At 45.7% G+C, this 15251-nt stretch overlaps 1 protein-coding gene and 1 long non-coding RNA gene across 3 annotated transcripts in view; both read left to right on the forward strand.

Annotated features, from left to right (window-relative positions):
- Positions 1-15251, forward strand: part of LOC310846893 — a 417489-nt gene that overhangs the window by 298205 nt on the left and 104033 nt on the right. The window lies entirely within an intron of this gene.
- The window catches only part of ASTN1 (astrotactin 1), a 210753-nt gene that overhangs the window by 91469 nt on the left and 104033 nt on the right, over positions 1-15251 (forward strand). For both annotated transcript variants that reach the window (XM_083743756.1, XM_083743757.1), the window contains exon 5: positions 1967-2074. In XM_083743756.1, the coding sequence (XP_083599882.1) occupies positions 1967-2074 (108 nt within the window). The remainder of the gene's footprint in view (positions 1-1966; positions 2075-15251) is intronic.

Raw genomic sequence — 15251 nt, forward strand, 5'->3', positions numbered from 1 at the left:
TCATTGACTGGTTCCCTCAGGTGGTTACGGAGTTTGGTCACAAAAGAATGCCTGAAATACACAGACCCAGTTTCTCTCTCTCTCTCTCTCTCTCTCTCTCTCTCTCTCTCTCTCTCTCTCTCCTTCTTCTAATGACGGCCATTTCACTAGTTAATAATAGCACTGACAGTGCTGTGCCAACTTATTAGATTCTGCCCCTAATTATGGTAGGCAAATAGAAAGAGCTTGTCATAATATCTGGGATGTATCTACATCTCTGCCTCTTCTTCTTTTAAGCACATCTCATTACTGGCTGTTAGTGCTTCCTCCCGCCCGCCCCATGTGGAGACAGGATCAGGTCTCTACATATTCCTTTACATCAGGGGTAGGGAACCTTTTTCAACTTGAGGGCCATAAGTTGCTGCTGCTGCTGTTGCTGTTATTATCCCTATTGAAGTGAGTCAAAGAAAGCAGCGCAATAAAAATAATAGAAGTACAAATAACAATTAAAAAGGCAGCATAGTATATCTGGAAGAGGCTTAAATCAGGTAAGCAGAGGACCACAGCTCTTCATGGGGAGCTTTCCAAGGGCTCGTTAGAGAGAGCACCGTGCTCTGTATGTGTATGTGTGTGAGAGAGAAGACAAAAAGAAATTACCCCTTTCCCCTTCCATCTAGTCATTTTCCAAGTGGGAAACATTGTTCCCAAGCTACTTTTCACCCGCAGAGAATCATAGACCTCTGGAAGGGATCCCCTAGGGTCATCTAGTCCAACCCCCAGCAATGCAGGAATCCTGCCCACAGCTAAGAAAAGAGGTAGAGTGGAGGTGGGGCACCTAAGGCTCAGGGACCAAATGTGCCCCTCCAGGACTTTTTGTCTGGCCTCCTAAGGTTCCCACACCCAGCCTGACCAGCCCTGCTCTACCCCGTCCTGAAGCACTTTTCCCTGCCGGGATGTGTTGTGCGCTTATGCCCCTTGCTTGCTTGGAGGTCATAGAATTGTAGAGTTGGAAGGAACTGCTAGGGTCACCGCATTTCCATTGCTGGAAATGGAACGGCATGCCTAGAAACGTCTGTGTTGCTGGGCTGTAGCCCATTGTGCGAAAGCCATTGTTCTGACCGCTTTTGCTTTGGGACTCTGCCTGCTGCTGACATGAGGCAAACCCTACAAGGTTCCTCACAAAGAACTGGGCTGAAAAAGGTTCCCTAACCCTATATATACAGGGATGCGGGTGGCACTGTGGGTTAAACCACAGAGCCTAGGGCTTGCCAATCAGAAGGTCGGTGGTTCGAATCCCCATGACAGGGTGAGCTCCTGTTGCTCGGTCCCTGCTCCTGCCAACCTAGCGGTTAGAAAGCACGTCAAAGTGCAAGTAGATAAATAGGTACCACTCCAGTGGGAAGGTAAACGGTGTTTCCGTGTGCTGCTCTGGTTTGCCAGAAGCGGCTTAGTCATGCTGGCCACATGACCCGGAAGCTGTACACCAGCTCCCTTGGCCAATAAAGCGAGATGAGCGCCGCAACCCTAGAGTTATCCATGTCTGGACCTAATGGTCAGGTGTCCCTTTACCTTTACCTTTTTAACCCTATATAGAAAGTCTATGGGGATTCTGTCCCCTTTTTCTTCACACACACACACACACACAGAGAGAGAGAGAGAGAGAGAGGGGGGGGAGGGAGAGAGAGGGAGAGATTGAGGCACCTATCCTCCCAGTGTTATGATTTGCAGCCTTGCTTTAAAAACAACAACACAAATGAACATGGTGGAAATCGAAACACAGGGCACTGTGTCATGGACCACATGAAAGAATCCTCTTAAGCAGAATTCAGTGAAGTGCAGTCTTTAATTTCAGCAGGAGCCTTTGCAACCTATGATGAGAAAAGGAAGAAGTCTGTATTGTGATGTTGTATGGTCTGGGGAATGGGGCACAAGAGGGTTCTTCTGGCTACAGTGAGCAGCTGATTTCCTTTCTCTCTTTTCCGTGTAGCTGGCTCTGCGTTTCTGAACCCTGAAGGGGATTCTGGGACAGAGGCAGACAACGATCCCCAGCTCACCTTCTACACAGATCCATCACGGAGCAGGCGGCGAAGTCGGGGTATGTGGCAGCATCTGGAGGGGGGAGAGGGCAAGCACAGTGGGCAAGGGGTAGAAGGGCATGTCAAGCTGGAGGCCCTTCAAGTCTAAGCTGCCCTAGCTGTGTGCCAGATCACATGCCTGATGTTGGTGAGCGCTAAGGATAGCGGGAGAATTCCATCTGAATGGCCAGTTCCTTAATTCTAGAGTTCCTCCAGCACATTCAGCATATAGGCTATGTTAGCTTTGGTTCATTTGCTAAGGGGGCGGGAGGCCTGAGTGAGCAGTCGTTTGGACCAAGCATTCAGCATTAAGGCTTCACTGCAGTGGAATAGATTCTCCTGCCTGCTGTTCCATTTCCTCACTTTGTCTCCCGTCTGCTAAAGCAGGAGATGGCAAACCTGTAACCCTCCCAGATATAGTTGGGCTCCAACTCCCATCAGTCCTTGCCAGTGCTCAAGGATAGTGGGAGTTTTCAGGGGGAAGGCACTTGGGAGTGTGTGTGTGGGGGGGGGGAACACTCAGACAGAGACCTGAAAACACATTTCTGTGCCCTAGGATGTGTCCTAGATTTCTCTGGAGAGCCAGTGTGGTGTAGTGGTTAAGAGCGGTAGCCTCGTAATCTGGTGAACCGGGTTCGCGTCTCCGCTCCTCCACATCCAGCTGCTGGGTGACCTTGGGCCAGTCACACTTCTCTGAAGTCTCTCAGCCCCACTCGCCTCACAGAGTGTTTGTTGTGGGGGAGGAAGGGAAAGGAGAATGTTAACCGCTTTGAAACTCCTGAAGGGGAATGATAAAGCAGGATATCAAATCCAAACTCCTCTTCTTCTCTCGCCACCATTATGCTGCGTAGGGCTATTTTTGGTCACAATGGGATCCCACCTCACTCTTGCAAAGCCTTTTTGCCATTGGAAGGAATGATTCACTGCTTTGCAACTTGTGTGCACTGCACTTTGCAGAAATTGTGCCCCTTGTCCCAAAGGACCCCCTCCCCTAATTTCCTTTTTTTTTTTTCAAAATGATTTTTATTTAGTTTTCCATCCACAACAAAAGAGACAAGACAACAAAGAAAACACACAACACGTATAGTTTCATGCTCTTAATTTCATGGTCCTTACTCTCCCGACTTCCTCGTACCTCCCCTTTCTGCATTCTCATGTCAAAATAGTTAATTAGCAAATCCCTCCCTTTTTTTCAAATTGATTATACAAATTGTTCAGATTCTTCCACTTAACCATTATCGCTATTAACCCCTATTTTTCTCATTCAACATCAATCTAGCATTCACTGATTTTAGAATATTTCTTTAAATAGTCTTTAAATTTTTTCCAATCTTCTTCCGCCGTTGCTGTTCCCTGGTCTCGAATTCTGCTCGTCATCTCTGCCAAGCCCATGTAGTCCATCACTTTCATCTGCCACTCTTCCACGGTGGGTAAATCTGGTGTCTTCCAGTACTTTGCTATAAGAATTCTTGCTGCTGTTGTGGCATACATAAAAAAGGTTCTATCCTTCTTTACAACCAATTGGCCGACTATGCCCAGGAGAAAGGCCTCTGGTTTCTTAGGGAAAGTGTACCTAAGTACTTTTTTCAGTTCATTATAGATCAGTTCCCAGAAAGCCTTAATCCTTGGGCACGTCCACCAAAGGTGGAAGAATGTTCCCTCCCTTTCTTTACACTTCCAACATTTGTTCTCGGGCGAATGATAAATTTTTGCAAGCTTGACTGGGGTTATGTACCACCTATAAATCATTTTCATAATATTTTCTCTCAAGGCACTACATGCCGTAAATTTCATCCCGGTGGTCCATAACTTTTCCCAGTCAGCAAACATTATGTCATGACCAATATCCTGCGCCCATTTAATCATTGCAGATTTAACCATTTCATCTTGTGTATTCCATTTCAACAACAAGTTATACATTTTTGACAAGTTCTTAGTACTAGGTTCTAGCAATTCAATTTCTAGTTTTGATTTTTCCACCTGGAAGCCAACTTTCCTGTCTAGTTTAAAAACTTCCATTATCTGATAATAATGCAGCCAATCTCTCACTTTCCCTTTTAACTTCTCAAAACTTTGCAATTTCAGTCTATCTCCTTCTTGTTCCAGAATTTCCCAATATCTCGGCCAGTTAACCTCCATGTTTAGTTTTTTAATAGCTTTTGCCTCCATTGGCGACAACCACCTTGGAGTTTTACTTTCCAACAAATCTTTATATCTAATCCAGACATTATATAGTGCTTTTCTGACAATATGATTTTTAAAACCTTTATGAACTTTTGCCTTGTCGTACCACAGGTATGCATGCCATCCAAAAAGATTGTCATAACCTTCTAAATCCAAAACATCAGAGTTTTCTAGAAGTAGCCATTCTTTCAACCAGCAAAAAGCTGCTGATTCATAATACAATTTAAGGTCTGGCAGGGCAAATCCGCCCCTTTCTCCCCTCCCCTAATTTCCCACACTTTCCCCTTGTCTCTCCCTCAACATACCTTGGAGACTGTCATGGAGGTGCATTTATCAGGCTTTTTTAAAAAAACAACAACAACAGGGGTCTTCTGCAAGATTTCACTCATACAAGACTTCTGTGTTAAATGTTTTAAAAGGCTGGTTTATGTACTGTACAGCCTTAGAAACTTATTTATCTACTGTAACAAAGAGAGACTACCATCACAAAGTCATACTGTCAGATGGCTTCTAGTCTTAAGTTTTCAGGATTTTTCTTTTTCAAAATCGTATCTTCAATTTGCACCCTTCCCCATTCTTCTCATGCCAAACTCAAGGAAATCGACCCCTCCATGTTTTTTTGCTTAACTAGCTCCACACCCACAATGGCTGCTTTGCAAAAACCAAGTGTGCAAGCAAGCTGTTCTTTTTGGCATCTGTGTGGGTTTGTTTGGGGCTGCGAGTTTTCTTCTTTCTCTCTCCTCCCTCTGCCCCCTTCCCCACTCCTCAAAACACAGATTTATTCTTTTAAAGAAGCAAGCAAGCAAACAAACAAAAGCTATCCAGGAGAGTAAAATGCAACAAAGAAAGAAAAAGTAAAGGCACCGCTGCCTGCAAAATTTGCCAAGTTTCTATAGATGGATCTTTCCAGCTGGCAACATTTGCTCTTGCTCACTTCCAGCACGATTAGAGAGAAAGGGGTCCTTGTGAAAGTATTTCCTGTCCTCCTGCGCAAAGGAGGGGCAAGACAACAAAAGCAGCAGAGCACAGCAGACATTCTGTCAGGGACAGCCCACCGGTGTGGATGGCAAATCATGGAATACCAATGAATATCCACGAGGGACGGAAGCAGGAATGTGTGACAGCTAGCGTGCAAGTCTCACACACAGGTGGTAGAACGCCCCATTTCTGGCATGGAGCCTGCGTGTCTGCTCTCCTCTTGTCCCTCTGAATTTATTCCCTCTGAATTTTATGCTCCTCTCAACCCCGTTCATATTTCCTTGGAAGTAAAGTAATGGTAAAGGACCCCTGGACAGTTAAGTCCAGTCAAACTTGACTATGGGGTGTGGCACGCATAGAAACGCCATTTACCTTCCTGCCACAGCGGTACCTATTTATCTACTCCCGCTGGTGTGCTTTCGAACTGCTAGGTTGGCAGGAGCTGAGACAGAGCAACAGGAGCTCACCCCGTTGTGAGGATTTGAACTGCTGACCTTCTGATCAGCAAGCCCAAGAGGCTCAGTGGTTTAGACCACAGCGCCGCTGCTCCCTTTCCTTGGAAGTAGGGCCTACTGAGTTAGAGTGGGACTTATTCCCAAGTGAAGAACTTTATGTTCACCTTCCCTCTGCTTCTAGGTTTTTCTCTTCATACCTCCTTCCCCTCATAATTTTTCTCACTGGTTGCACACTTCTTTCCTTCTGTTACCTTTTTAACTTTGTGTTTCTTGTGCCTCACCCACTTCCTTCTTCCCTCTGTGCATTGCTTCTTGGAAGCAAGTCCTGAGGAGTCCGGTGGGACTTGCTCTGAAGTAACTGTGCACTGCATTCCATCTTTCTTCTCTTACAACCTTTTCCCCCCTCTTTGGGGTGTGCTCCTAACAGGTGGAGACTAGTGCTCAGGAATGCTCAAGCCATTAGATATTTGTGAATTCCGATACAATGACCTGATACACCCAGAGGCATAGGAAGGGGGGGGGGGTTGTAGCCCACCCCTAGTGTCATCCTCGAGGAGATAACAAAATGGCATACTGCAGGGGGTGGCACTTACCACGGGGCCTGACCTGCAGTGCGCCTGAGCCACACGTCTCTCCTGGGAGTGACACGGTGACTCGGCGCCCCATGCTGCCCAAAATGGCAGCATGGGGCTTGCGTCTGCCAGGCGGACTCCGTGGGCAGCTCACCGTGGCGCCCCCGCAGCAGATCACCACAGCACCCCCTGGAAGGCCCCCCCCCCACTGGGGTGGTTTGCCCCCCCACCGCCTCTCTGGGTGCCGGAGCAGCTAGCTACACCCCTGCAGGGCCTTGCAGAGCCAGGCAGAGGCCCGGGCCAGGAAAATAACGTGCCCCCCTTTTTTTACCCTGGGGATAACTGAAGTCTTATAAATAAGTAAGTATATAAATAATTTTCACAAAAGCTATGCTGACAAATAATTTTATTTCAGGGCTTGAACAGTATCTGCATATAAAGACAAAATGGAAAATATAGATATATAATAGTGCTCTTGGCAAGGCCCCCTTTGGAATCGGAGGCCTGGGCCAAGTGGCCCATATCCCCCCCCCCCCCCCGTTTGGGCCTGCACCCCTGGACAGTGGCGTAGCGTGGGTTATCAGCACCCGGGGCAAGGCAAGTAATTTGCGCCCCCAACCCATAGATTTGCGCCCCCTAACCCATGGATTTCCCTAACCCCCAGATGTTGCGCCCGGTGCGGCCGGCCCCCCCTGCACCCCCCCACTCTACGCCACTGCCCCTGGATACACGTTCTTTGGATTTCAGACCTTCTCAGGATTTTTTTAATGCCATATCCATTATATCTAAAATTGTGTATTTTGGGAGCTTTAGGAATAGGCCCCATTGGGGAGGAGGAGGAGGTGGCAAAGTGGGGTGGAAGTGAAAGAAGACTATGTAGCATAAGAGGAAGCAGGCAAGGCAGCCTGGAGAGCAAGGAGCAATGTTGAGAAGGAAGATTAAGGAGGCAGGGATGGTGGGAGGGAGCAGGGGAAGGAGAGGGCCGAGGGAAAGGAAGTGGAGAGAAAAAGGGAAGAAGGTAGCAACCCCCTAACTCCAGAGCAGGGGGAAGGGAGATGATGAGACCAGAGGGAAGCTGTGCATTTAGACAGAAGTGTCCTTCAATAAGATAGAATTATAGGGTTGGAAGAGACAACAAGGGCCATCTAGTTAACCCCCTGCAATGCAGGAATCTTTTGCCCAGTGGGGGGCTCAAACTCACAGCCCTGAAATTAAGAGCTTCATGCTCTGCCCACTGAGCTATAGAGATGTGGTACCCAAACTTCCTACTCCTTCCCAGCCAGGGGTCTCTGACAATAAGAGGATGTCTGTGTTTCTAAGGACCCTTGTGGCTTAGGCAGGATAACCTTGCCTGTGTACTTTGGTGCAGATTTTTATTACAAATAACTGATTAGTGTGGAGACAGGACAGAGTGGACCGTGCCATGGACTGGAAATATCTCCAGCAAGGATGGAGGGATCAAATAAATTTTCTTTCCCTGTTGAAAAAGCAACCAGATGTGTCTCATATGATTACTAAATGGTGAGGGAATGGCACCCAATACATGCTTAGTTGCAAAGAGTTTCCCAGTTAATGCTAGAACATCTTGGCTCTTCCCCAACCCCTGCGACGGTTACGTGTTATCTTTTCTCCCTGCAATCTTCCTCTCCACCAAGGCTAGCAAGTGGTTAATGGGGCATTTCTTCCACACTTGTCATTTTGCTCCCCACCCAAACTCCATGGTACAGAAGCGAGTGCTTCTGGCCTTCCCCTTCCTCGGCGGATGAGCTGTTGTGGAAAGAGTTTTCTCAACACAAAATTTTGGAAAGCATTGCCCCTGAAAAATGTAGTTGTGAAAATCAGAATGCAAAGCTTAAATCATCTGAAGCCTTCCCCACCCCCCACCCCTTTAAGAAGAGCTCCCAGCGGAGCCGACACAATCCATCATCTTTTCCAGACTGATAAACACATTTCTATGATAGATTTCTCTCTGCATGAGCTGTCTGGATGAGATCTCTGAAACCCAGGCTCTGTCTGTTCTGCTCGCATGTTGTGGATCCCTAAGGCAGCTAACTCTGCAGTGTCAAGGAGCCAGTTGTTATGGAGAAACCAAACCATAGAAAGGACTGGGAAGGGGGGGGTTGTGCATTAAATATTTAGAGAGTGCTCATCTCTTCCTTTGGACTAACATATTTTAAGGCCAGGTACTCAGACCTGTTTCCCATGGTATTCCGCCATATTGAGGCCTCTTCAATCCAGTTGTTCGTGGACTGCCCCCAAGAAATTTCAGTAATCATCAAGATCTTTTTTATGTACGCCACAACGGCAGCAAGGATTCTACTAGCAAAGTATTGGAAGACACAAGAGCTACCCACGCTGGAAGAATGGCAGGCGAAAGTGATCGACTTTATGGGACTGGCAGAAATGACCGGCAGAATCCGCGACCAGGAGAAAGAAACTGTGGAGGAAGATTGGAAGAAGTTTAAAGTATATCTTAAAAATCGCTATAAAATTGAGGAGTGTTAAAGTGTGAAGGGAAAGGAAGATGTATAATTACAGCTATATTTATTCTTTTTGATTTAATGTGATATTGAATAGGAGAATAAGTTTAAACTTTAATTGGCTAAAAGAGTTGCTGAAAAATTGTGAAACTAGGATGCAAAAAGGGGAAGGTATGGGGAAGTCCGAGAAAAGAGGTTTACGAAAAGGAGGTTAAGAAAGTAGGATTTATGTTTTTTGTGTGTGTCTGTTGTTGTATGTATTATTTAGTGTTGTTGTGTTGATAAAATTGGAAAATCAATAAAAAAGTATTATTTTTAAAAAAAAGAAATTTCAGTAATCAGATTCTTCTTCTTTTGACTTCCCATAGTATTTTTGCCCCACCTTCACAAGTGGCAGAAATAGAGCTGATGGTGCCTCTTTCTTTATCCTGTTTTGTGAAAAAGAAAGAAAGAAAAGTGAATCAGTTTGTTCTCTCTCTGCTGCCTGGTAAGGGCGAAAGGGAAAGGAGTAAATGAGTTTCCCCAAAGCAAAGAAAGGGGCACCCATTCCCTCCCCCTCTCTCCTCCTCTCCTCACCCCCCCTTGCTTCTTACCAGACAGTAGCCAAGGGAACAAACAGATCCCTTTTTCTGACCCCACCCCCAGCAATATTTCTATAGGTTGTCAAGCACAGCCAACAGTTTATAGAAAAAGCTTTTGGGAGGGATTAGAAACAGGGAATCGATCCATCATTCTTTCTCTTTCTCAACATCTGCCTTGTCAATATCCCTCCCCCCACCCCAACCAGTTGACAATACAGTGACAAGAGTAGCAGTCTCAGTATCTTCTTTTTCTATCTCTTTATGGACCAGGTGTGCTGCTGTCGTTGGTGCGAAGCTCCAGACACTTGTGCCAGCCATCCTCATTGTGGAGGGTGGCTCTGAGCTCAGGTGAGGGTCCAGAGACCCTGGGCAGTTAAAGCTGGTGGGTGACCAGTTCGCTGGACCTTCACTCTGATTGCAGCAGTCCACCCGCTCTGTGCGGCAGTTGCATTGCTGTCTGAGGGAGCCCAAGGATGGTGGGGCTTCTGTCTTGCACCCCAGCAACACCGCTGACCAAACCCAAGTGCATTCCTCTCTGGGTAATGGTTGCCAGATATGGGTGCTGCTGCCCTGCCATCTGCTGCAGTGGGCCAGAAGAGAGCATTGTTGCTTTCTGCTCATGACAGCAGACAGGTAATGGCAGGGTGACCAGTAGGCTCTCCTAGGAAACCACAGTCTCTGGCCTGGCTCTGTAGTTACCGTATTTTTCGCTCCATAAGACGCACCAGACCACAAGACGCACCTAGTTTTTGGAGGAGGAAAACAAGAAGAAAAATATTCTGAATCTCAGAAGCCAGAACAGCAAGAGGGATCGCTGCGCAGTGAAAACAGCAATCCCTCTTGCTGTTCTGGCTTCTGGGATAGCTGCGCAGCCTGCATTTGCTCCATAAGACGCACACACATTTCCCCTTACTTTTTAGGAGGGAAAAAGTGAGTCTTATAAAGCAAAAAATACGGTAACTCTGCAGTCCCAAAGCAACCCTCTTTGCACTTGGGGCTGGTTTTGCCTTTAGCTTTGTGGGCATAGGTTCAGTGCAGTGTAGCAGATGCCTGCATTAATGGCAAGCCTGAACAAATTGTGACCCAGCAGCCATGTGTTGTGTGGCTTGTGCAGGAAGGCTGCAAAAACTGGTTTGAAATAGGTTTGGCAAGCTCCTCCTGGGCAGCACTGGCAGAGGAACTGGGGTGCGGAGGGAGTGGACCACCCCTGGCACCACTATTCAGGCAGGGTGACATTGCGACGTCCCCCTGGACACGCACCATGCACCCCTGCACGTGCCGGGCACCATGCCCCCACAGGCGGTGTATCCCACCCCAGAACACGCGCTACGCCCTCAGGATGCACGTCACGCCCCCTGGGAGCGCTAGCCACACCTCCTCCTGCTCTCCGCCCCCAGTAGCGGAGCATGCAGCGTCGCCACTGCTGGGTGGGCTACTGTATGCAGATAGTTTGTTGCCACTGGTCTGCTTGTCATACAAGTTCATAGCTGTCAACTTTGCCCTTTTCTTGCGAGGGGACGACTTCTTCTTTCCAGTGTTGGGCTAGCAATATCCGAGCGGCCGTTGTTGCATACACAAACCAATTATTGTATTCTTTAGGTAGATCCATTCCTGTAATACCTAATAAGAAAGCTTCTGGTTTTTTAACAAAGGTTATTTTCAACATTTTTTTCAATTCGTTATATATCATTTCCCTTTTTTAAAAAATAACCTTACATTGCCACCACATATGATAAAACATACCTTCTACTTCTTTACATTTCCAACACTTATTTTCACTTGTTTTATACATTTTCGCCAGTTTAACCGGTGTTAAATACCATATAGTTCTCTTTAAGTAAGGTACAGGCCATAATTTTTAAATCATTCTTCCATAGTCTTTAAAAAACACTTGTGATAGTCAATGTTTAACTTTGGAGGCAATTAGAGATAATGATTTTATTGACATGCATGAATGTAGATAATACAAAGGAACCAAGGGAAGGAGTAGAGGGAAAGTCCCATAATGTGGATTTAATATTGATTCTGTATGCAGCTGTTATAAATGTTTTATTTTATGGGGTTTTTTTAATGCAATGATTTTGGGGTTTTTTGGTGGAAATTAATAAAAATATTTTACTCTCAAAAAATGTTAATGTACACTCCATGAAATAACAATAGACTGGGTGAATCTGACCAGAACTGTTGTTGTGACCCACGAGTGATGGGAGCAGCTTACACTGCCTCTTACACGGCCTTCCCCAGTATCAACCATCTTCCAAGCTTTAGGATCAGTTGGGGAGGCCATGTTGGTGGTTGTCCCAAATGGTGGTGACCTATGCCATTGGCTTCTCAGAAGCAGTCACTCATTTGCGGAATGCCCTCCCTCGAGAGTGTGGTTCGTCAATCTGCCTCGCTATTAACATTTAGAAGAAATTCAAAGACGTTCCTGTTTACCCAGGCATTGGCTGGCTGAAAGTTGTGTCCCTGGCAACCCTGAAATTGTTAGTTTGAGAGCAAATAATTGCTTTTTAGAAAGTTGCTTTAAACTGTTAGAACTTTTAATTGCATAAGTATTGATGTGTTTGCCTCCCTGGGCTCCTTGGGAGAAGGTAGTGTATATATCCAGTAAATAACAATAATACAAGTTTTCTACATTTTGGTTAGGCGGAGAATTCACAGCAAGATCAAGAATCAAGATCACTAGTACTTAGTTACTCTACTGTAATCATCAATTTTGACCTGCATTTTATCATTCCTATAATTTGCAGATAAGGAGTTAAGCCTAAAGGAGTCTGGCTTGTCTAAGGCTACCCAGTATGCTCATGGCAGAAGAGATGCTCCAAAATGTGATTTTGCAATGCACATTCTCATTATTTCTGCACCTCACGATTACCTACAGCAGCTTTAGCAAGTTAGACAGCTCATCCCCCAGCCCCTTTTAAAGGAACAGGATTTGTGTATTTGGTACACATACCTTGTAGATATGCTCCTGTAATTGTTTATGCAAATGAGCTCTAAATGTTTTGGCCAGAGGTATAAGTGCTTTTGAGGATTAAACCTGCCTTTGTCAAATGGGGTCCCTGCTGTTCTTTGTAGTGACCCGCTTCCTATAGACAAAGAAATATTAACATACATGTTATTAGATGCCTTTAAGAAAGAAAACGAAGGAGCAAATCATAAACAATCACTTTTTGCTGTCAAAGTGGCTTCAAAGCTACTTTTTCTTGCAATGGCTTCCCTGCTGATCTTCTACCGACTTTGCTGAAAGCAGGAATATACATTTTTGTGAGCAATGCAACAGCTGATTGGGTTAATTTGGCCCAGAAGGTTCCCAGCCCTTGTTGGGTGGCAGTTAGCTGTTGTCCATCTGGATGCCAAGCTGCCCTTTCAGAACTGGACCCATTTTGGGGAAGAAGTGATGGCGCATGGCACAACATGCACAGCTTGTTGGGTTGGAAAGCCTTGCCTAGGCAGAAAGCCAACATCTGTGTTCTCAGTTCCCAACAAGTGGTTATCTTGAGAGCTGCAAAACCAGACCCTGGAAAATACCAGGGCAGTTTGAATCTATCTCTGAAACTGCTGCCAATTTGCCACTAACATTGGCCCCCGGCTAATACTTCAGCTGTCCAGAAAACGTGGCATCATCATAAATGGCCCCAAAATCATATTATCGTATCTGCTGATGTAACCATTAGTGTGATACCTCAACCGGCCATGCACTAAATTTGATTGGCCTCATCTGAGTACTAATGACAGAGCCAATGAAGTATAGAGTCTAAGTTTTGAGTTTGTATGTGGGGGATTCCAGTTCAGGCATCCACTCAGCTATTAGGCTTGCTGTGGGAGTGGGAGTGGGGAGCAGGGCAGGCACTGTTGTTGTAATCACTTTCAGGTTTTTTTTAAAAAAATATTTTACTAAGGGTTTTCTTGTTTTACAGTGTAAGTGTAATGCCTCGTATTTTTTACCCCCCATGTAACATTTTTACAAATCCGTTTCATTTGTTGAGGTATTAGGGGGAGAAGAAAAAAAAAAAGGAAAAAAAGAAAGGGGGTGGAGGGAGGGGAGATGGATGGGGGTGGGTTCGGGTAGCGGTGTTTCTATTATGCTTAATGTATGTAGAGTTTGGTGTCAGCGTGCTTGTGTTGTTCACTTGTGTTCCTTTGGTGGTGAGAGAGGTTGGGGTTGGCCTAGGGTGTGATTGTTTGTTTGTGATTGGCTGTGCTGATCTTTGTTTTCATTGTTCTTTCTAGTGTTTGACATGTACTCAATGCATTAGAATAAACCCAAATTCAGAAAAGTTCTCCCGTGTGCTTATAATGCAGTGAGACACCAACAAAAAGGAGCAGGAGGGGGAAGGAAATGGGGGGGGGGATAGAAAGAGACAAAGCAAAGAGGAATATGAAAACGGAACAAAACCAGTACTAACCAAGTAAGATTATGATAACCAGGGGAAAGAGAAAGTTTAAAGAAGAAAGGTAGACGTTTAAACATTAGGGAAATAAGAGTATTTTCTTACAGCTCTGCTGCAGCTAAGAAGACAGTGAGAGCACAGCAAGCTAAAACTGGAAGAACAAAAGTTTTGTGAATACTGTGAAATCCAAGTACACGTGGCACAAAATCCATGCAGACAATTATAAACTGTGCAAGCTTTTCTTTCATAATTGTATGATGTGATAACAGAAGACAGCGAGCAAATAATAAAGAGGAGCAACATGATTTTGAACAAGAATAAAGCCAGCCACCTAGAAAGAGCAATTAACCATTCACAAGCAGAACTGAGATGGGAGGTGCATGAAGGCAGCCTGGGAGATTGAACAGCAATGTTCCTTGAGCCAGTAGGAGATGTGAACCAGCAGAGCCAAAGGCACACAGAACTTGTGTCTTCAGGAGGGATATTCTACAGCCCCCCATGGCATGATGGTGTGCCAGGCAGGCACTTGATACCTTAAACAGCATCACTGCAGTGCCGGTGTTTGCACTGAGGCATAGAGTCTCGGTGTTGGCAGTGGGAGAGGCAAGGGTGGTGGTAAAGAGAGGAATGAGAGAAGCAAAAAGGGCAAGGTCTGCATGTGAACAAATGCAGGGACTGGCACTTCTGCTTTGCTTTGGCTGGGTGTGATGTCAGTTTCTAGGGAGAATCTAGCTCTCAACTTAGCTTGCAGATAGAGCCAGAGTGGTAGAGGCAGTCAGCTAATTTAATTAATTTATTTCCATAGTTACCTTTTTACTCATTTGCTTGGAAACTAAACAATTCCAACTTTTTCAAAAAATAAAATAAAATAAAACAGCTATTTTCAGTTTTTGCTATAAAAGCGAGCCTTCAAACAGGGACTAAAACTCACAGATAGTCTACACTGCTCATATCTCACAAGGCCTGGGGCAGGGCATTGAAAGCTGATAAACATGAGTGCTTGTCTGAAGCTTCAGGTTTTATTGTGCCAACCCTTCCCGCCTATCGAAATGTTTCCTCTGCCCTGCTGGGACATCATACCGGCTGTCAGAGATAGTGGATGGCAGGATGCCTTGATGCCCAGGGGAGTTGGAGAGAGGCTGCCACTCAAGAGTGCGTCTCTGAGACAGGCTTGGTGGAGCACTCTGTGGCGTGCCATTAATTACCCCAGAGACCCTGACGTCTCCATCCTTGATGTTCATCAATACAGTTTAGGGTACTCTTAGCTGACACTACTTTTGGAAATTACCCATCTCCTTTCCTAGAGCATCACATATGAGGCAAATGGTGAGGCAAAGGTTGTGCATTAGATGCTGTTTTCCCATCAAGATCCACAGGGCACACCCAAATCCTTGGGACCTCATTGACCACATCCTTCTCCCTTCGCTCTGCATTTCATCTAAGGGTCTGTGCACCTCTTTCTTTCTTTCTTTCTTTCTTTCTTTCTCTCTCTCTCTCTCTCTCTCTCTCTCTCTCTCTCTCTCTCCGCAGTTCCTTGCCTTGCTAACTTTCCA

The sequence above is a fragment of the Podarcis gaigeae genome (assembly GCF_964106915.1).
Source record: "Podarcis gaigeae genome assembly, chromosome: 6".
NCBI lineage: Eukaryota > Metazoa > Chordata > Lepidosauria > Squamata > Lacertidae > Podarcis > Podarcis gaigeae.